At 51.6% G+C, this 14,231-nt stretch overlaps 3 protein-coding genes across 3 annotated transcripts; all 3 read left to right on the plus strand.

The window, feature by feature from the left end:
• Positions 1-328: 328 nt before the first annotated feature.
• Positions 329-7,806, plus strand: ASPACDRAFT_40335 (uncharacterized protein; the record flags this gene model as incomplete). Its single annotated transcript, XM_020200735.1, has 5 exons — positions 329-478; positions 537-5,990; positions 6,971-7,264; positions 7,348-7,457; positions 7,671-7,806. 5 exons carry the CDS (start codon positions 329-331, stop codon positions 7,804-7,806), a joined length of 6,144 nt encoding a protein of 2,047 aa, XP_020059359.1.
• Positions 7,807-8,109: 303 nt separating this feature from the next.
• ASPACDRAFT_113624 (uncharacterized protein) lies at positions 8,110-10,407 on the plus strand. The gene is made up of 2 exons (XM_020195739.1): positions 8,110-9,167; positions 9,235-10,407. The coding sequence occupies exons 1-2, from the start codon at positions 8,438-8,440 to the stop codon at positions 10,005-10,007; spliced, it is 1,503 nt and encodes a 500-aa protein (XP_020059360.1). The 5' UTR covers positions 8,110-8,437; the 3' UTR covers positions 10,008-10,407.
• Positions 10,408-11,587: 1,180 nt separating this feature from the next.
• Positions 11,588-13,523, plus strand: ASPACDRAFT_113626 (uncharacterized protein). Its single transcript, XM_020195740.1, has one exon. The coding sequence runs from the start codon at positions 11,636-11,638 to the stop codon at positions 13,319-13,321; it is 1,686 nt and encodes a 561-aa protein (XP_020059361.1). The 5' UTR covers positions 11,588-11,635; the 3' UTR covers positions 13,322-13,523.
• Positions 13,524-14,231: the final 708 nt, after the last annotated feature.

The following is a 14,231-nucleotide window of genomic DNA, read 5'->3' on the forward strand; positions in this document are numbered from 1 at the left end:
AGTGTGCGCCATATGGAAGGCGGTCAGACGCGTCAAATCGGCAAAGCTCGCGTTACACGGCGATCAAGCTTAAAGGAAAAAAAAGCATGGTTTCTAGGAGAAGGGGTGTTTGTCGTACTGCTCTCGACTTTTCAATCTCATATGAGCTTAATGGCTGCTGCTGTGGACCTTAGTGATTCGGACGGCTCAGTGACTGTCACGCTACTTGCATATCTAAAGCATTCCCGTATGCAGACACCTAATGCCAGTTCTTTTGTTTGATTTGTATCACCGCCCAGACTACTATGCGCTGCTGTAGCAGCACACTAGACGAGTATCCTCCTCCATGATGGATACCCCGACGAAATGGATAACCTCGACGATTGAACGCCTCTTGGGCTCCTATTTGAATAAATCTTCGATCAAAATCCCTTTTGAGAACGATCAGAGCAACCTCCGCTTCCGCACCGATGTCGTCAAGAGCGTTCTGGTGAACAGTGTGAGCCCAGCTTCCACTTTCTAAATTTCGCAGCACTAACAAGAAACTCTTCCGGTAGTGTACGGAAGACCGCCACTTTCACAAACTCAATGTAACCGACTCGGATGCCCAAATCGAAGCGATCTTTTCCAGAGAGGCGCTGGAGGACTATCAGAAGAGATACCCACAGCATCCGTTCAGCAAAGAGGAGGTACGGGGATACCGTGTTCAGCTGGAGGACTTTGAGCTGGTCTTAGAGTATACCACGGCCACCCCGAAGGTTCATCTCTATGTTCAACGTTTCAAGGTAGAATGGGGCTCGGCCAGGGTCAAGACCCCCCCAAAGGGGAAGACCCTTCGGAAACATCCGGTTTATAAGTTGATGCAAGATGCGTCCAGAGACGCCAAGCAATCACTGCAGCATATTATGGCGCCTGCCCCTCGACGCAATGATTCTTTCTCTTCGCAGACCTATCAACCGTTCCAGTTGCCTGCCTCGCAGAATGGCTTCATGTCCCAGGTTTATCCAGCTCCTCAGGCACAGGCTATGCAGCATCCGCCTCACCCGGACAGAAGTGCCAGGGTCTCTACTCTACTTGCAATGCTAGATCAGCGGGCTGGGATTAACATTCCATCGGATCAACTGGGTCGCGTGCCTTCCCTCCCTCCGATTCCTGATCACCAGCATGGAATTGCGGTACCTGCAGCAATGGCAAACATACCATCTGCCAGGTACTATACTGCAGAGCCTTCCAGGGTCAATATAGACAACGCGCCTTTGCCCTTTACCGTGCCGAGTGCAGCCGCGCAACCCGTCCCGCGCCCATCGAGCAACCAGTTCCTTCGGTTGGCTTCGCAGCCTCCTCTCGCCAAGGACAGCGTATCTCTGTCCAGAGTATCAAGGAACTCTGCGCCACCACATAGTGAATTTGAAGCGGAGCGAATGCCACAGCTAGCAGGTTTGTCTCAAAAAGGCACGGAGAAACAAACTAGTTCCCCACTACAGATGATCCAACAACCTCACAGGGCTGTAGTCAAGGAGAAGCAGCCGTTAGAGAAACTGGGACTTTGCCTTGAAGACCCTTGGAAGGACTTGACGCGGATTGAGGAACGGGATATTCGTATACCCAAGGACCAAAAGGATTTACTAGGGTTATATAAGCGCCGCTGGATACCACCTCTACCCGGGGAAAGCAAACCACAAGGCCACGTACCACCTCGTCTACTTGCCCAGTGGAACACTATTGTGACGCGAAGAAGCCGGGCCGCTGGCGAAAGGTCACTGGAAAAAGCAAAACCGGAAGCGCTTCCATTAGAACGGCCTTCACTTGGTCCTCCCAGTCCTACCCCTCGAGCCGATTCAGACTCAGAAGGCGAACCTTTAACGTCGCAGTGGTCAGAAAGCTCCCCTGAACAGACTATACGTCGACGTCCAGCCCTGCCTGAAGACAGTAGCCCTATAAGAGGGAGCCCGCGCAGGCTAGGGCGCAATGTACCGGTGGCAGATAGACCTAAAGTGCAAGCTGATCGTATCACCGAAGAGTCTATTCTAGAATCCGATCAGCGTGCTCTAAGCACGGTATCTGAGAAACCGGCGGGCATTGCTGGCCAGGCCAAAACATGTATACATCCTGCTAGGCGAAGCATCACAGTCCGAGCCCAAAGTCTACGAGATGACTCGGATGGCGACAGCGATGACTCCATGATGGATACCTCTGTGCCCTGTCCACTAGGGGTCGAGTTATCTCAGTCGCAGTTTTCAAGTCAGTTGGAGCGGGAGATAACCAGCTCAGGTCCGTCTCTTCCTGCGCCCGCTACACAGGATCAGGTGCAGGTCGTTGATACTCCCGAGACAAACCTTGGACGGTTCCGCCATTCTCAACCCGAACTGGGTAGCAAAGCCCCGGGAACGCAGCCCTTTAGTACCCAGTCACCCAGCGTAGACAAATCGTCGTCTCAGTCACGCATCCTGAATTCAGTTGGGAGTAGCACCAACAAAGTGTCTTCCTCTCAAAGTCTTCCACATGATCAATCTAGGGGCACTAACGCGGAAATCCGGGTAGATATTGCTGGGACACAGATGAGCAATCAAGACCTGTCAACGCAGGACCCGACACCCGTTTCTACCGCGGACATGGTTCTAGATTCAAGTGCCCCAAGACTGCGTGAAGCGAGTGAGATCATGGAAGTCGCAATGCCCTCATCTCTACCGCTCGAGACCAGTGGTCAAAAAGAAGCTAGCTCCGAAGTCCTGGCGCAGAGATCGTCAAACAGGCATTCCGTGGGAGTGATCTCGAAACGTTCTGCATCTGCGCTCGAAGACGAGGCATGTGGTCCATCCAAACGACATCGAACGCAGCCGCCTGAAGCAGCTCATGAACCAGCTTCCAGCGCATTACATCGAGAGAGCCCCCGCAATCCCGCTGATAGCTGGGAAGCTCAGCAGATTTATGGGAAGTTCTGTCGGAATTATCCAAATTATACTGGCGAGTTTCATCACTTCACCACGCTCTGCTCCAAGCTTCAGGCTGTGCGAGCCAAGGGGCACCTGCAACGGTCGTTCTTATGGGATGATTTCATTATCAAGCATCTCGAAGAGTTTCCCGGCTATATACAGCAAACCCAGATGTCAGAATCCAAGTCCATGGATTACGAGGACTATTTTGCATCTACGTTTTCCCGACCTGTTTACAAGAAGCGAAGCCTGACAGTGCAGGGTATCGCGATTGCAGCAGCACAGGATGACTCAGCCAGGGAAGACCAGGAGCCTGCTCCTGTACATGCTTCGCCATCCAGACCAGACACTTCGTTCACCGGCAGCCTTGTGAACCGCTTCACTAATCTACATGCTCACTCTTTCGAGCCAGGGAGTCAGGCCACCTTATCCGACACTGACATGGATATATCGTCTGTAATGTCGTCGCCCACTCCCCATCGCCAGCCCCAGTCTGTCGCCCAGGAAGGCGATTGGAATATGACACGCCATACAGAGCAAATGCTCACCGAGGAAGATGCGTCTTCTGACCTTGCGTCAGCAGAGCGGCTCGTAATACCTACAAGCTCGGCCAGCGCTTACGAGTCTGCCCTAGAATATGCCCCCATACACGAAGATATTACCGTCTTCGAGAAGGGGGATACCTCGGAGTCTAGTGGCCTAGAAGGTGGGGAGATAGCTGAGGCAGCGACACCAACTCCAGGCAACCAAGTTTCAGCGGTTGGAACTGCGCAGCACGAACAGCATACTGGGAATCATGACATGGATGATCGAGATACCACTCAAACACCAGCTGACCCAACTACCGTGGCTGAGTCCGAGCAGCACGCTTCGCAAGTCGAGGAAAGTTCGATGGCTGTTCGCGACGCAACTGCAACACCCGCAGAACCGATGACAGTGGCTGAATCCGAGCAGCACGCTTCGCAAGCCGAGGATAATTCGATGGTCGATCGGGACGCCACTCCAACACCAGCGGAGTCAGTCCCTGTGGTTGAGTCCGAGCAGCATGCTTCGCAAGTCGAGGATAGATCGATGGCCGATCGCGACGTCACGCCAATACTAGCGGAGCCAATTCTCGCTGTTCAGTCTCAGCATGAATCGCAAACTAAGGGTCAGACTGTAGCGGACCAAGCTGCGGAGACAACAGTGTTCGAGCATGTGGAGATCAGCCAAATAGACGAGCTTGAAGGCAACCAAGATGTCTCAATGGGCGAACCGGAAAGCCCAGATGGATCGATCATGGAAGATGCTGACAATATGGTTGGCCAAAAGTCGGAACCGGTGGCCCCAGAAGAACACCTGGAAGTGATCAGTGCAACGAACGCAGCACCTTCAGCGCTTGAGGCGCATGCCAAGGTACCTGCTGAAGACGCCCACGCCGCCGTCGATCAAGGGGTAGAAGAAATGGACACAGAAGAACACCCGGCATCAGTGATTGCACCTAAAGAAGTTACTCTGGAAGAACAGAACGAGTTGATTGTGGAAGACATCCCTGACACAGTCGGCCAGGAAGCCGAAGAAATTGACTTAGCGGAGCACCTCCCACCCGTCGCTGCAGCGGACCAAGCAGGGCCCCCCGCCGTGGGGGAACAGGATCAACCTCAGTCCCACGACACACCTGACCAAGAAAGCCAAGATGTCGATATGGCAGTAGAAAGTCAAGAGTCGTCGATTCTAATCACGCAAGATCCTGATGGCCATGGAACTGCGCCATTGGACTTAGCAGAACAGTCACAGGCTATTCTTGCAGAGGACCAGGCTAGGTCTCCCGAACCAGAACAGCATAATGGGTCGACAGGGCAAAGCTTACACAACACTATTGACAAGGAGGTCGAAAGAGCCAGTTCAGCGAAGCACCTGCTATCTCATGCAGCAGGGGAGCTAAATCACTCCCAGTCGGAACAACAAGATGCGCCAATTAATCAAGACGCTCCCACAGTTGATCACAGAAGTCGGGCCTCCAAAGAACAGGGAGAATACGACAAATCGGTCATCCAAGGCATCCAAGACTCATTTGACCGAGAAAATGGAGCAATGGACTCAGCAGGAACCCTGCATTCTATTGTTGCAGAGGATGGAGTAAGGCTCGCCCAGCCGGAAGTGCAAGAGGCGCCCTTTGCTGGAGGCACCAATGATGTGCCTGCTCAAAAGGCGGATGCGATAAATTTGGCTGAGCTAGGCGCTGTTGTTGCAGGAGATGAAACAGTATCTGCCAAGCAACCTCTGCTAGAACAACCGGAGCCTTCGGACGCTGAAACTGAGAGCGCGGACGAGGAGCCGCGCTACCCCATGGTTGCGGTCGAAGTAAGAGCCGTCGAAAATCGTTCAGTTAAGTCAGAAGCGCCCTCCGATGCTGATGTGGAGAGCGATGTTGAGCAGGTGCACTCTGTTCTTATAGGGGATGAAGCCAGCGCTGCCGAACAAGCTTTGCCAGGTCCAGCAGCACACTCGGATATTGATATGGAGAGCGATACCGAGATTCTGCCCTTTGTCCTGGCGGAGCACGCAGCCAGCTCGGCCGAAGATGCTCTAGTAGAACCGGCCGAGCACTCAGATATTGTTATGGAGAGCGAAGTGGAGCTGCTGCTCTTCGACGATAAAGAGGACCATGCTAGCTCAACTGAGCAGGCACCAGTATCTCCACAAATACATTCCGAGATCGAGACTGCGGGCCCAGCCGATCCCAACGCGACCACCGAGTCCGAGTCCGAGGACGACGAAGAAAACGATGATTCCATGGACATTGGGAACCACCACGAGACCGCCAGCATCGAACTAGGCGACGAACCGCTGTCCCCGCCGCCTACTACTCGACCGCCGGCGCAGCCCGAGACCGTATCCGAGTCGGAGAGTGACACTGATGATGATGATGAGATTAACGAGAATTGGTTCCTGTCCCTCCGCCATCTCCGTCCGACAGCACCGGTCTGGTCGGACGACCCCAACACCCCTTTCAAGCAGTGGGTTCGAGCCGACCAAGCGATTCTGAGCGAGCGTGACCGCCGCGGCGGGGCGTACCTTCCTGTCGATGCGAAAGGGGTGATTCAACGACCGGGCTATCGATAACTTTGCATTTTCGCGGGCTTATCTTCTACTTTTCATTTCGGGGTCTATCTCTTACTCTCCTTTCCCTTTCGGTGTACATCATTACGTGGGATTTATTTGTTATTCTGCTGATAAAAAGCGGGCGACATGAATTCGATGATGATCCTCTGATTCGTTGAGAGAGTTTAAGGCGGTTTAAGTTCGGATATGGATCCAGGTTTATGACTACTACATATTGTATACTATTGAAATGCTGCTGGTTCGCATCGCACCGACCAGATCCAACCGGAATGGCCCTCAAATGTCTGTAGATTTGAGCTCCAGGAGTATTCTACCGCTGTTCTAGCTGCCAGTTGGCCTTCAACTTTCCCATGAAATACCTGCTTTATAATACTTCTGGTCGGTGCAAATACAAGACCAGCGCGTTAGAGCTGTAAGGCGTATTCCTCCTGTGTCTTTGTATTCAAACCCATGAAAAGGGGAAGCACAGAATCGGATAGTGAGACTCCTCACAATTTTGACATGCCTCTCACTAAACAGGAGCGCTGCTAATCCGGCCACACATTTCTCCATCCACGCATGGTCGGACATTGTGTCAGGCTGTAGATGTCAAGTTTTAGAACTATCGCGATGGATTACTTCATATCTAATATCTTTTGTTTCAGCTTGAAATAATACTTTCGTGCGGTTCTGCAAGAATTGCTGACTGAGAATGGTATAATCCGAGAGAAAAGTGAGAAACAGAGCAAGGTCGACGGTCAAATGAGGGGATTCGTGGCTCCGCGAGTTGCTGGGCTATTAATCTAGTTATTTGAAGCGGCGGCGCCGCACAGTGGGCAAGCCGCGTGTATAGCCTCATATCACAAAGTTAGGGTAAATCCTTCTTGTCATGATTGACAGAGCTCGGTTTATCGAGTAAGCCTTTTCATGTAACTTTCGGGCATGATCAACTTACCACTGACATCCTGCATTAGTGTATGCGGCAGTATCACAAGTCTGCATCTTCTCAAGAACAGGAATTGCTGCACCCCGAAGAGTTCGATACCAAGCGACCAGTGGCGCAGTCCGCTCGCTGGAGCTCCATAGCCCTTGACTCATGGTTCTACGAAAGTGTGGCCGTTTGCTTTAGCATTGCTTGCCTGATAGCTATCGTCTGCATACTGCTGGTCTACGATCAGCAGAAAACACCGAGCCTCTCCTACGGACTGACCTTGAACGCGATCGTATCTATTCTGGCGACCGGCGCCAAATCTGCACTGCTGTTCTTCGTGGGCGCATGTATTTCTCAGCTTCGGTGGATTTCGTTCAAAAGGCGCTACAGACCACTCTCCGATGCTCAAGTCTATGATAGTGCGAGCCGTGGACCCTGGGGCTCACTGATCTTCTCAGAGATCAGGGACGCTCGTTTGCCACGCTGGGAGCCCTAGTGACGATCCTCAGCCTCGTCTTTGATCCCTTTGTGTAGCAGATCCTGACGTATCCGGTTCGAGAAGTGAGACACAATTCATCGGCCGCCGCCGTGCAACAGAGGGTGAAGCTGAGGCTGTCGGATAAGGAGAAAAGAGTCATGCTCCGACAGGCTTGGAAGGGGCAGGGCATATCGGCCACGGATAGCAGTGTCTCAAGTGCTGCCCATACTGTCGGATAGACCGGCCACTGATAACACGACGTAAGTCCTGTTAACTTTGGATGCAATGCGCTGCACCCCTCTGCCTGGTTCACCTCGCTCTGGGCCCTGCATGATGGCGAGCTGGCCGAGAATACCGAATATGCGTCCTCACGAGGCGAAGATGACGTGCGGCTTGATTAATCATATTATAATAACTAAGCTATAAAATATATTGTCAGTATATAACGTGTGGAATCAAAATACCCAAATTGTAGTTGGGCCGTGGATACTTCTTCTCCATAATCAAGGCGATGATCGATCATGGTCTGGCCGCTTGCCGGATTCCGATTCCGGATTTTGATGCGGTGCGGAAGATCCGTGCGCAAGGCATCGATAATGAAGTAAGCATAAAGTCCCAACTCTGAGCCGGAACAGATGTAAATCCGCTTCCGTAAGCTCCGTCGCCAGCTCCCCCGGGCCCTTCTCCATCTTTCCTTTTCTCCCCATCTCACCTGCATCCTCTCACTTGACAACATCCAGCCCACATAAAGGAAGTATTTGCTGCTTGCTGTTCTCGCCGCCAGGCCTGCCATTCCTGTGTTCTCATAGGACTCTCTGATTTCATTTATTGAATTCAGATTGGGCACGTTCTCGTGACCAGGCCGCAAGAAGCTTTTACTCCCTTTATGTGTCTCATTTTCGTTGTTGATTTCATGCACGTATTTCGAGTCAGGGCTGCTCACTTGCTTTCCAAAGCCTGGGTGGGAAAGGGCAAACTCGATTCTTCGAGGGTTTTCGTCTTCAAAGTGATTTATCTTGCAACGGCAGCACCATGACCGACTCATCATCGACAAATCCGCCGTGGGCCACACGTGTGAAGGCCGTCCTGGTCTCTTCATCTACTCGCGAGAATCCCTCTGTTGCTGGTTTTCGTCTTGCGTATGATAGAATTACTAACCAAGGATGCATTTCTCTCAGTATCAAGGCAAATCTATCGAATCGTCCGAGCGGCGAAGAAGATACGCTGATATTGAGAATCCCTCCCGAGTCAGTCAAGACATGTAGCTTAATCTCGGCGAGCGACGAAACACTCTGTTCGGATTATTTTGCTTCGAAGCTTCCGACAAGAGTAAAAAACGTTCGAGACGTCTCAACACTGACACTGGAACTTGTACGGGCGCCTGCGGAGGGGACGGTTCTTTGCTCGTCTGAGATGTCATCTCTACTCCCTGCGGCTCATGGAGACTGGAACTTCGCTGCTTTTGCAAGGGTTTGTGAATTCACATCTCTACGTATCCACTTTGCCGCGCGACAATTCGTGGGTGGTGAACTCGGGATCTTGAAGACCTTGGTCCGTGGCCTTGAGACAAGAAGCCTTAGGGCAGTATCTTTCGATAACTCTCGCCAAGGTCTGGTGGAGATAGTTTGGAAGGACCTGAATGTGTCGCTTGAGCGACCGCCAGATTATGAGGAGCCTGCGCCCGAGCAGGTCAAGCAAGTGGATCCACCCCCATATAATGAGGAACCCAAGTCAGCGCATGTAGGCGGGAAACGGGCCCGAGGTATTCTATCATCTTGTAGTCCTTTGTACTTTAAACCTTGTACAACAGCGTTGTTGATTGTATATAGACTACTCGTTAATGCCATCATCCGAGGATGACAGACGAAAGAGACCACTCTTTACCTCCCCGGAACCGCCCTGCTGTCCCACCGAAGTCAATACGCCGAGTACTCTCCCCCCGTCACCGGCCTCAATTCGTCCCACCGAGTTCACACGCCGTTCCTCTCCAAGCCGTACAGAGCGTGACACACTTGCACGTCTTGAACATATGCTCAGTGGTGCTTCCGCTGACCTGATCCGCAAACTATTGATTCGATTAGCATATCGATGCCTACAGGCTCCACCTGGAGACCCCGAGGATCATCTGCTGTCTGACTTCGAGAAATTTCCTTCTGCCCGGATGGAATCCATGGAACGCCGCCTCGAACGCATTGTCGAGGAGAAGATGAAGTTTTTCATCGAACCACACATCCTCGATGCGATCATCGATAGTGCTGTAAGCGAGTGCCGGGATCAGTTCCTGGATGAATGCCACCTTCACGAGACCGAGTTTCGCGACCAGGTCGAGGACGGTAACGCCGAGGTTCGTATTACAGCCAACGACTGCATGAAGGAAATGGAAGAACAAGCCCAACGGCATCTGGAGGAGATCAGAGAGCAAGCGCAGCAGCATATGCATAAAATCGAGGACCAGGGAATAGAGGCGGAGATATCCGTGGAGAACAAGGTCGCGAAATTAAAGCATGAGTTAAAGATGTCGGCGCGGTCTTTACCCGGTCGCGAGGCAAGGCTTACTAGCCAGGAAATAAGTAGCCCCAAGGGCAGACGCAGCTCTATTTAGTGCCTTGGTTAGTAGGCATGCATGCATCACTTCCAGTTAGCATTGTTGTCGTGGACTTATGTTTATAGGCTCACTGGTTTGTTGGTGAAAGGGCTAGCGGGGGCAGCATCCAATCGCAAAATCCCATCTCTTGTTTCTATCTGCCAGATTATAGGAGGGATATCCGAAACTCGAGATTGATGAATGTCTTGTAAGTCCAGGCCATGGGTACTGGCTGCTCCCTGCAGTTCCCGCCAATTATACTACTAGGTAATGGATCTTCCGGCTAGCCCTAAGTAAAACATGACGACTAAGGCCTAGGATGTTTAAAGCATACTATAAGCAAGCCTAGAGCCTAGGTGCCTACTACCTAAGTACTCTAATGAATCTCGGGTTTGCTCGCTGCGCGTTTAGAAATCAGCGTTTTAGGAGAAGTAGGCTCTGGTGTGGAAGGCATCTTTGCAACAACAAGAAATATATATATTGAATATTACGCGCTCACGGCTGTATAAATTCAATACGTAGCTTGATAGGGAAGGCGGTGCGTGGTGGAAGACACACCGCCTAAAGGATTCAAGTCCCTGCACCTTCCTACCGTACTAACAAAATCACCAGGGTCAACCGGAGTATACTAAATAGCTTTATAGCTGCCCGTTTCGGCTTCTGCGGCGAACTCAGGGGAGAGGGGGGGGGGGGCGGGTGTAATGAAATCCTGGCCTCCTCTTTTTAGCTGGGCAGCTCGCCGCCCTGGTCGCCCACGTAGTTAGTTTCTCGGTTTCTTGGAGATCGTCTGAACCTATTCCTTCTTCACGCTCCATCAGTTTCCGTTGCTAACAACACACACAAGAATGAGCCCTCCTCAGCTGAGCATGATCAAGACGCTCGCTGATCGTCACCGGGAAGGTTCTTATCATCCGTTCCCGGATCCAGAGATCTCGGTCCCGAGATGCGCAAGCGACTCCGCCAACTAAGCCAGTCAAGGGTTATCTGACGGAAAAGATCATCCTCTCGGCCCCGATCAAGCATATTCGGTCCCGAACTGCCTCCCCCATACTTCCGCACAAGCCGTCTTGCCGTTCCCTTCGGGATTTAGAATGATGGGACGAGACTAACTTCCGCGATGACGACTACTAGAGCAATCGATATGAATAATCCTATTCGGGCAATGTTGGCAGGAATGCTCCAAGGGCATTCCGCTCTCTCCCATGAGTCGCATCAACTCTTTCCCACACACGGCTACGGTGACGCTCCGACCTGACTGAACTTCTTGACGCATGCGGCAAACATCGGCCAAACACAATCTTCGGAACCAGTGTTTGCTCTTTGCTCTAGGCGCTTGCAAATAGGCAAAAGACAAACTGGACGGAGAAATTTAGAATAAGAGACCCTTTGTAGCGACCCCTAAACTTTTAGTCACGAGTTCAATGGTGGGAATGGCACCACGACTAGTAAGAGAACAGTCGATAGTTCGAGGATTAGGCTTCTCTAGGTATTTTGGGGTCACTCGGGCCGCCCGCTTTGCTTTCGGGCCCGAGATGCCGACCTTACTTGTATATAAGAACCTAGCCAGTTTACCCGTTTGCCTTTCACATGCATTTACCTACCATTGCAATTTTTTTGGTCATATATCATCCTGGCTGATACGCAAAATGTCGCTCCGAACCAAGGCTTTGAGCGCTACGCCTCCAGTCATCATAGTGGGAGCCAGTCTAGTCGGTCTTTCAGCAGCCCTATCCCTAGCCACCAGAGGCATTCCCACCATCACCCTCGAACGCCATGAGCAAATTTGTCCCCATCCACGTGCCCTTGGATTTACATCCCGAACAATGGAAATCTATCAATCCCTCGGAATTGCTCATCAAATCCCTCAAGCTCCCGCAGACTTCAAACTCCTCCGTGCCCATGTCCATACCGTTTTCGGGAAGTGGCACGAGCAAACCACATGGAACGACCCGGCCAAATCCGACAAGGACAACAGCAGTGCCTCTGAAGAAAACACGGCACCGATCGCTTCAAGACACCCAAAAAGAGAATACAGCCCCTTTCCCGGTGCTGCAATCCCGCAAGACACTCTCGAGCGCATCCTTGAATCCACGGCCATTGCACGGGGAGCCGACATTCGTCGCGGCTATACCGCCCTTTCCGCTACAGAGACGCCTTCTGGAGTCGAAGTGACCATCAGGGCGAACTCCAACGAGGAAGGCCAAGCGACGGCCACTATCCGAGGAAGCTACCTCATCGCCGCCGATGGCAGTAGGAGTCTGATTCGATCCATCCACAACATCCCTCGACACGGTCGCGGTCTGATTCAGACCATGCGAAGCGTACTTTTCCGCTCTCAGACTTTGTCGGATCTCCTCGCGACTTGTGAAGCCAAACAATTCCAAATCGAACAAGACTCCCTCAAGGCATTTTTGACGACTTATACGGACGGACGATGGGTGTTGATGTTCTACGACGACGTTGACCGGTCAGAAATCGAGCTGTTGAATGCGATTACCCAGGTCCTTGGAAGGACTGATATCCCAGTGGAGATCATCGCGACCGGACGCTGGGATTTAGCCGGGCTGGTGGCCGACAGGTTCCGTGCCGGGAAAAGAATGTTTCTTGCGGGGGATGCGGCGCATACCCTCCCACCGAATCGTGGTGGGTACGGGGCTAATACCGGGATCGGGGATGTGGACAATCTGGCATGGAAGCTTGATATGGTACTTAGGGGACAGGCTGGGGAGAGGTTGTTGGATACTTATGAGAGCGAAAGAATGCCGGTCGCGTGGTTGAGGCATGATCAAATATTCTGCCGAAAAGACTACAAGGTTCAAGTCGCGGCTGATCAGACACAATCAGGACTAAACCTGGCTGGCAAAGCTGGGAAGGAGGTCTTGAATGATCAGGCTATGGAGTTCGGGCAGGTTTATGTATCGAAGGGCATTATCGGGGGCTTGCAGGGAGAAGGAGAGGAAGCTATTATGGCTAAGCGGCCGGAAGAATGGGCTGGTCTGCCTGGCACTCGAGTGCCGCATATTTGGTTGGAGACCGAGGCCGGTGAGAAGATTGCTATCGGGGAAGTTGTGGATGGAAAGGGATGGTCGATCCTGGCTGCACAAGAGACCTGGGAGGAAGCCGTTGCGGAATACAACCAAAAGTCGCAGATCCAGTTGCAGCATGTCACTATTCGGGATCTTGATTTCTTCCGGACTGCTTTTAGTGTTGAGGAGTCTGGAGCAGTGCTGGTTCGTCCGGATGGTTTCATCGCTTGGAGAACGACAGAAAGACCTGAGCAAGCCACGCAGGCCTTGGAACAGATCTTGGCTCAGGTTAACTTCACGCGATAATCCTCTCCCCACACGAGAATGAGATATAATTAGGCTTTCTCAGCTAGCATCCACTCCTAGCGTGCCCTATCTTCTCTTTTAGCATGTTCTCTACCTGGCGTTCATGGCTAATGGGCCAAATGTTGACACTAACTTAGAACTAACTAGTATATATTATCTAAATTCCTGTGCACGTGAGCCGTGCCATTCTCCACAAATTCTGCTTCAAAGAAATGGTCAATATGAAAATCCACTCTTCACGCCAAGTTTCAAGCTCAGGCGAGATGAAATACATGTAGTAGTCATAAGACAGAAACCAGAAAAAGCGATCCTGCAGCAACCGAGACCTGACTCGGATCTAGCTCAAAAAACATAGTCATGACCCCTTAAAACCTCGCGGTAAATATAACCTACACGTTACTCGCTCCATCAGTAGCTGGTACTATTTAGACCAGAACCGAGCAAATTGAAGGAGCTCCTGCCGATCAGATTCTATACCGGGCACAAGGTTGGCAGATAAACTGCGGGCATTTTAGCAGACGGTGCTCGGCCTCGGGACACTTAATCTTCCAGATAATTCAAGCAGCGCTTGATCTTTATACCTATAGATAGCCAGAATCACTGGCTCCTACTAAATACTCAGTAGCGACGTAGTTCAACATTTTCGCCAAGCAGTAGGGTTCTGAACACGTCGCCGTGCCGCAATATCGGAAATCTAAGTGCAATCCTCGATAGAATAAGCAGGCGAACTAGGAAGCGAGCTGGTACGATTGCGCACGAGAATCAAATTACATCTTATTGCATCTGCCCCTTTCTCTGTTCTCAGAGATTAAGAAGCTTTGTATATATTCATTCAGGTCTAGATTACTACTAGAAGGGTTTACTGGCACAAGTGAAATAACAGTACTCTAGGGAGACTAAAGGCCCGATT

This window comes from Aspergillus aculeatus (genome assembly GCF_001890905.1).
Source record: "Aspergillus aculeatus ATCC 16872 unplaced genomic scaffold ASPACscaffold_3, whole genome shotgun sequence".
Lineage (NCBI taxonomy): Eukaryota > Fungi > Ascomycota > Eurotiomycetes > Eurotiales > Aspergillaceae > Aspergillus > Aspergillus aculeatus.

Coding starts and splice junctions, on each gene's coding strand:
- ASPACDRAFT_113624 (XM_020195739.1), top strand. CDS start 8,438: ATGACCGACTCATCATCGACAAATCCGCCGTGGGCCACACGTGTGAAG. Junction 9,168..9,234: donor AGGCGGGAAACGGGCCCGAG/GTATTCTATCAT, acceptor GATTGTATATAG/ACTACTCGTTAATGCCATCA.
- ASPACDRAFT_113626 (XM_020195740.1), top strand. CDS start 11,636: ATGTCGCTCCGAACCAAGGCTTTGAGCGCTACGCCTCCAGTCATCATA.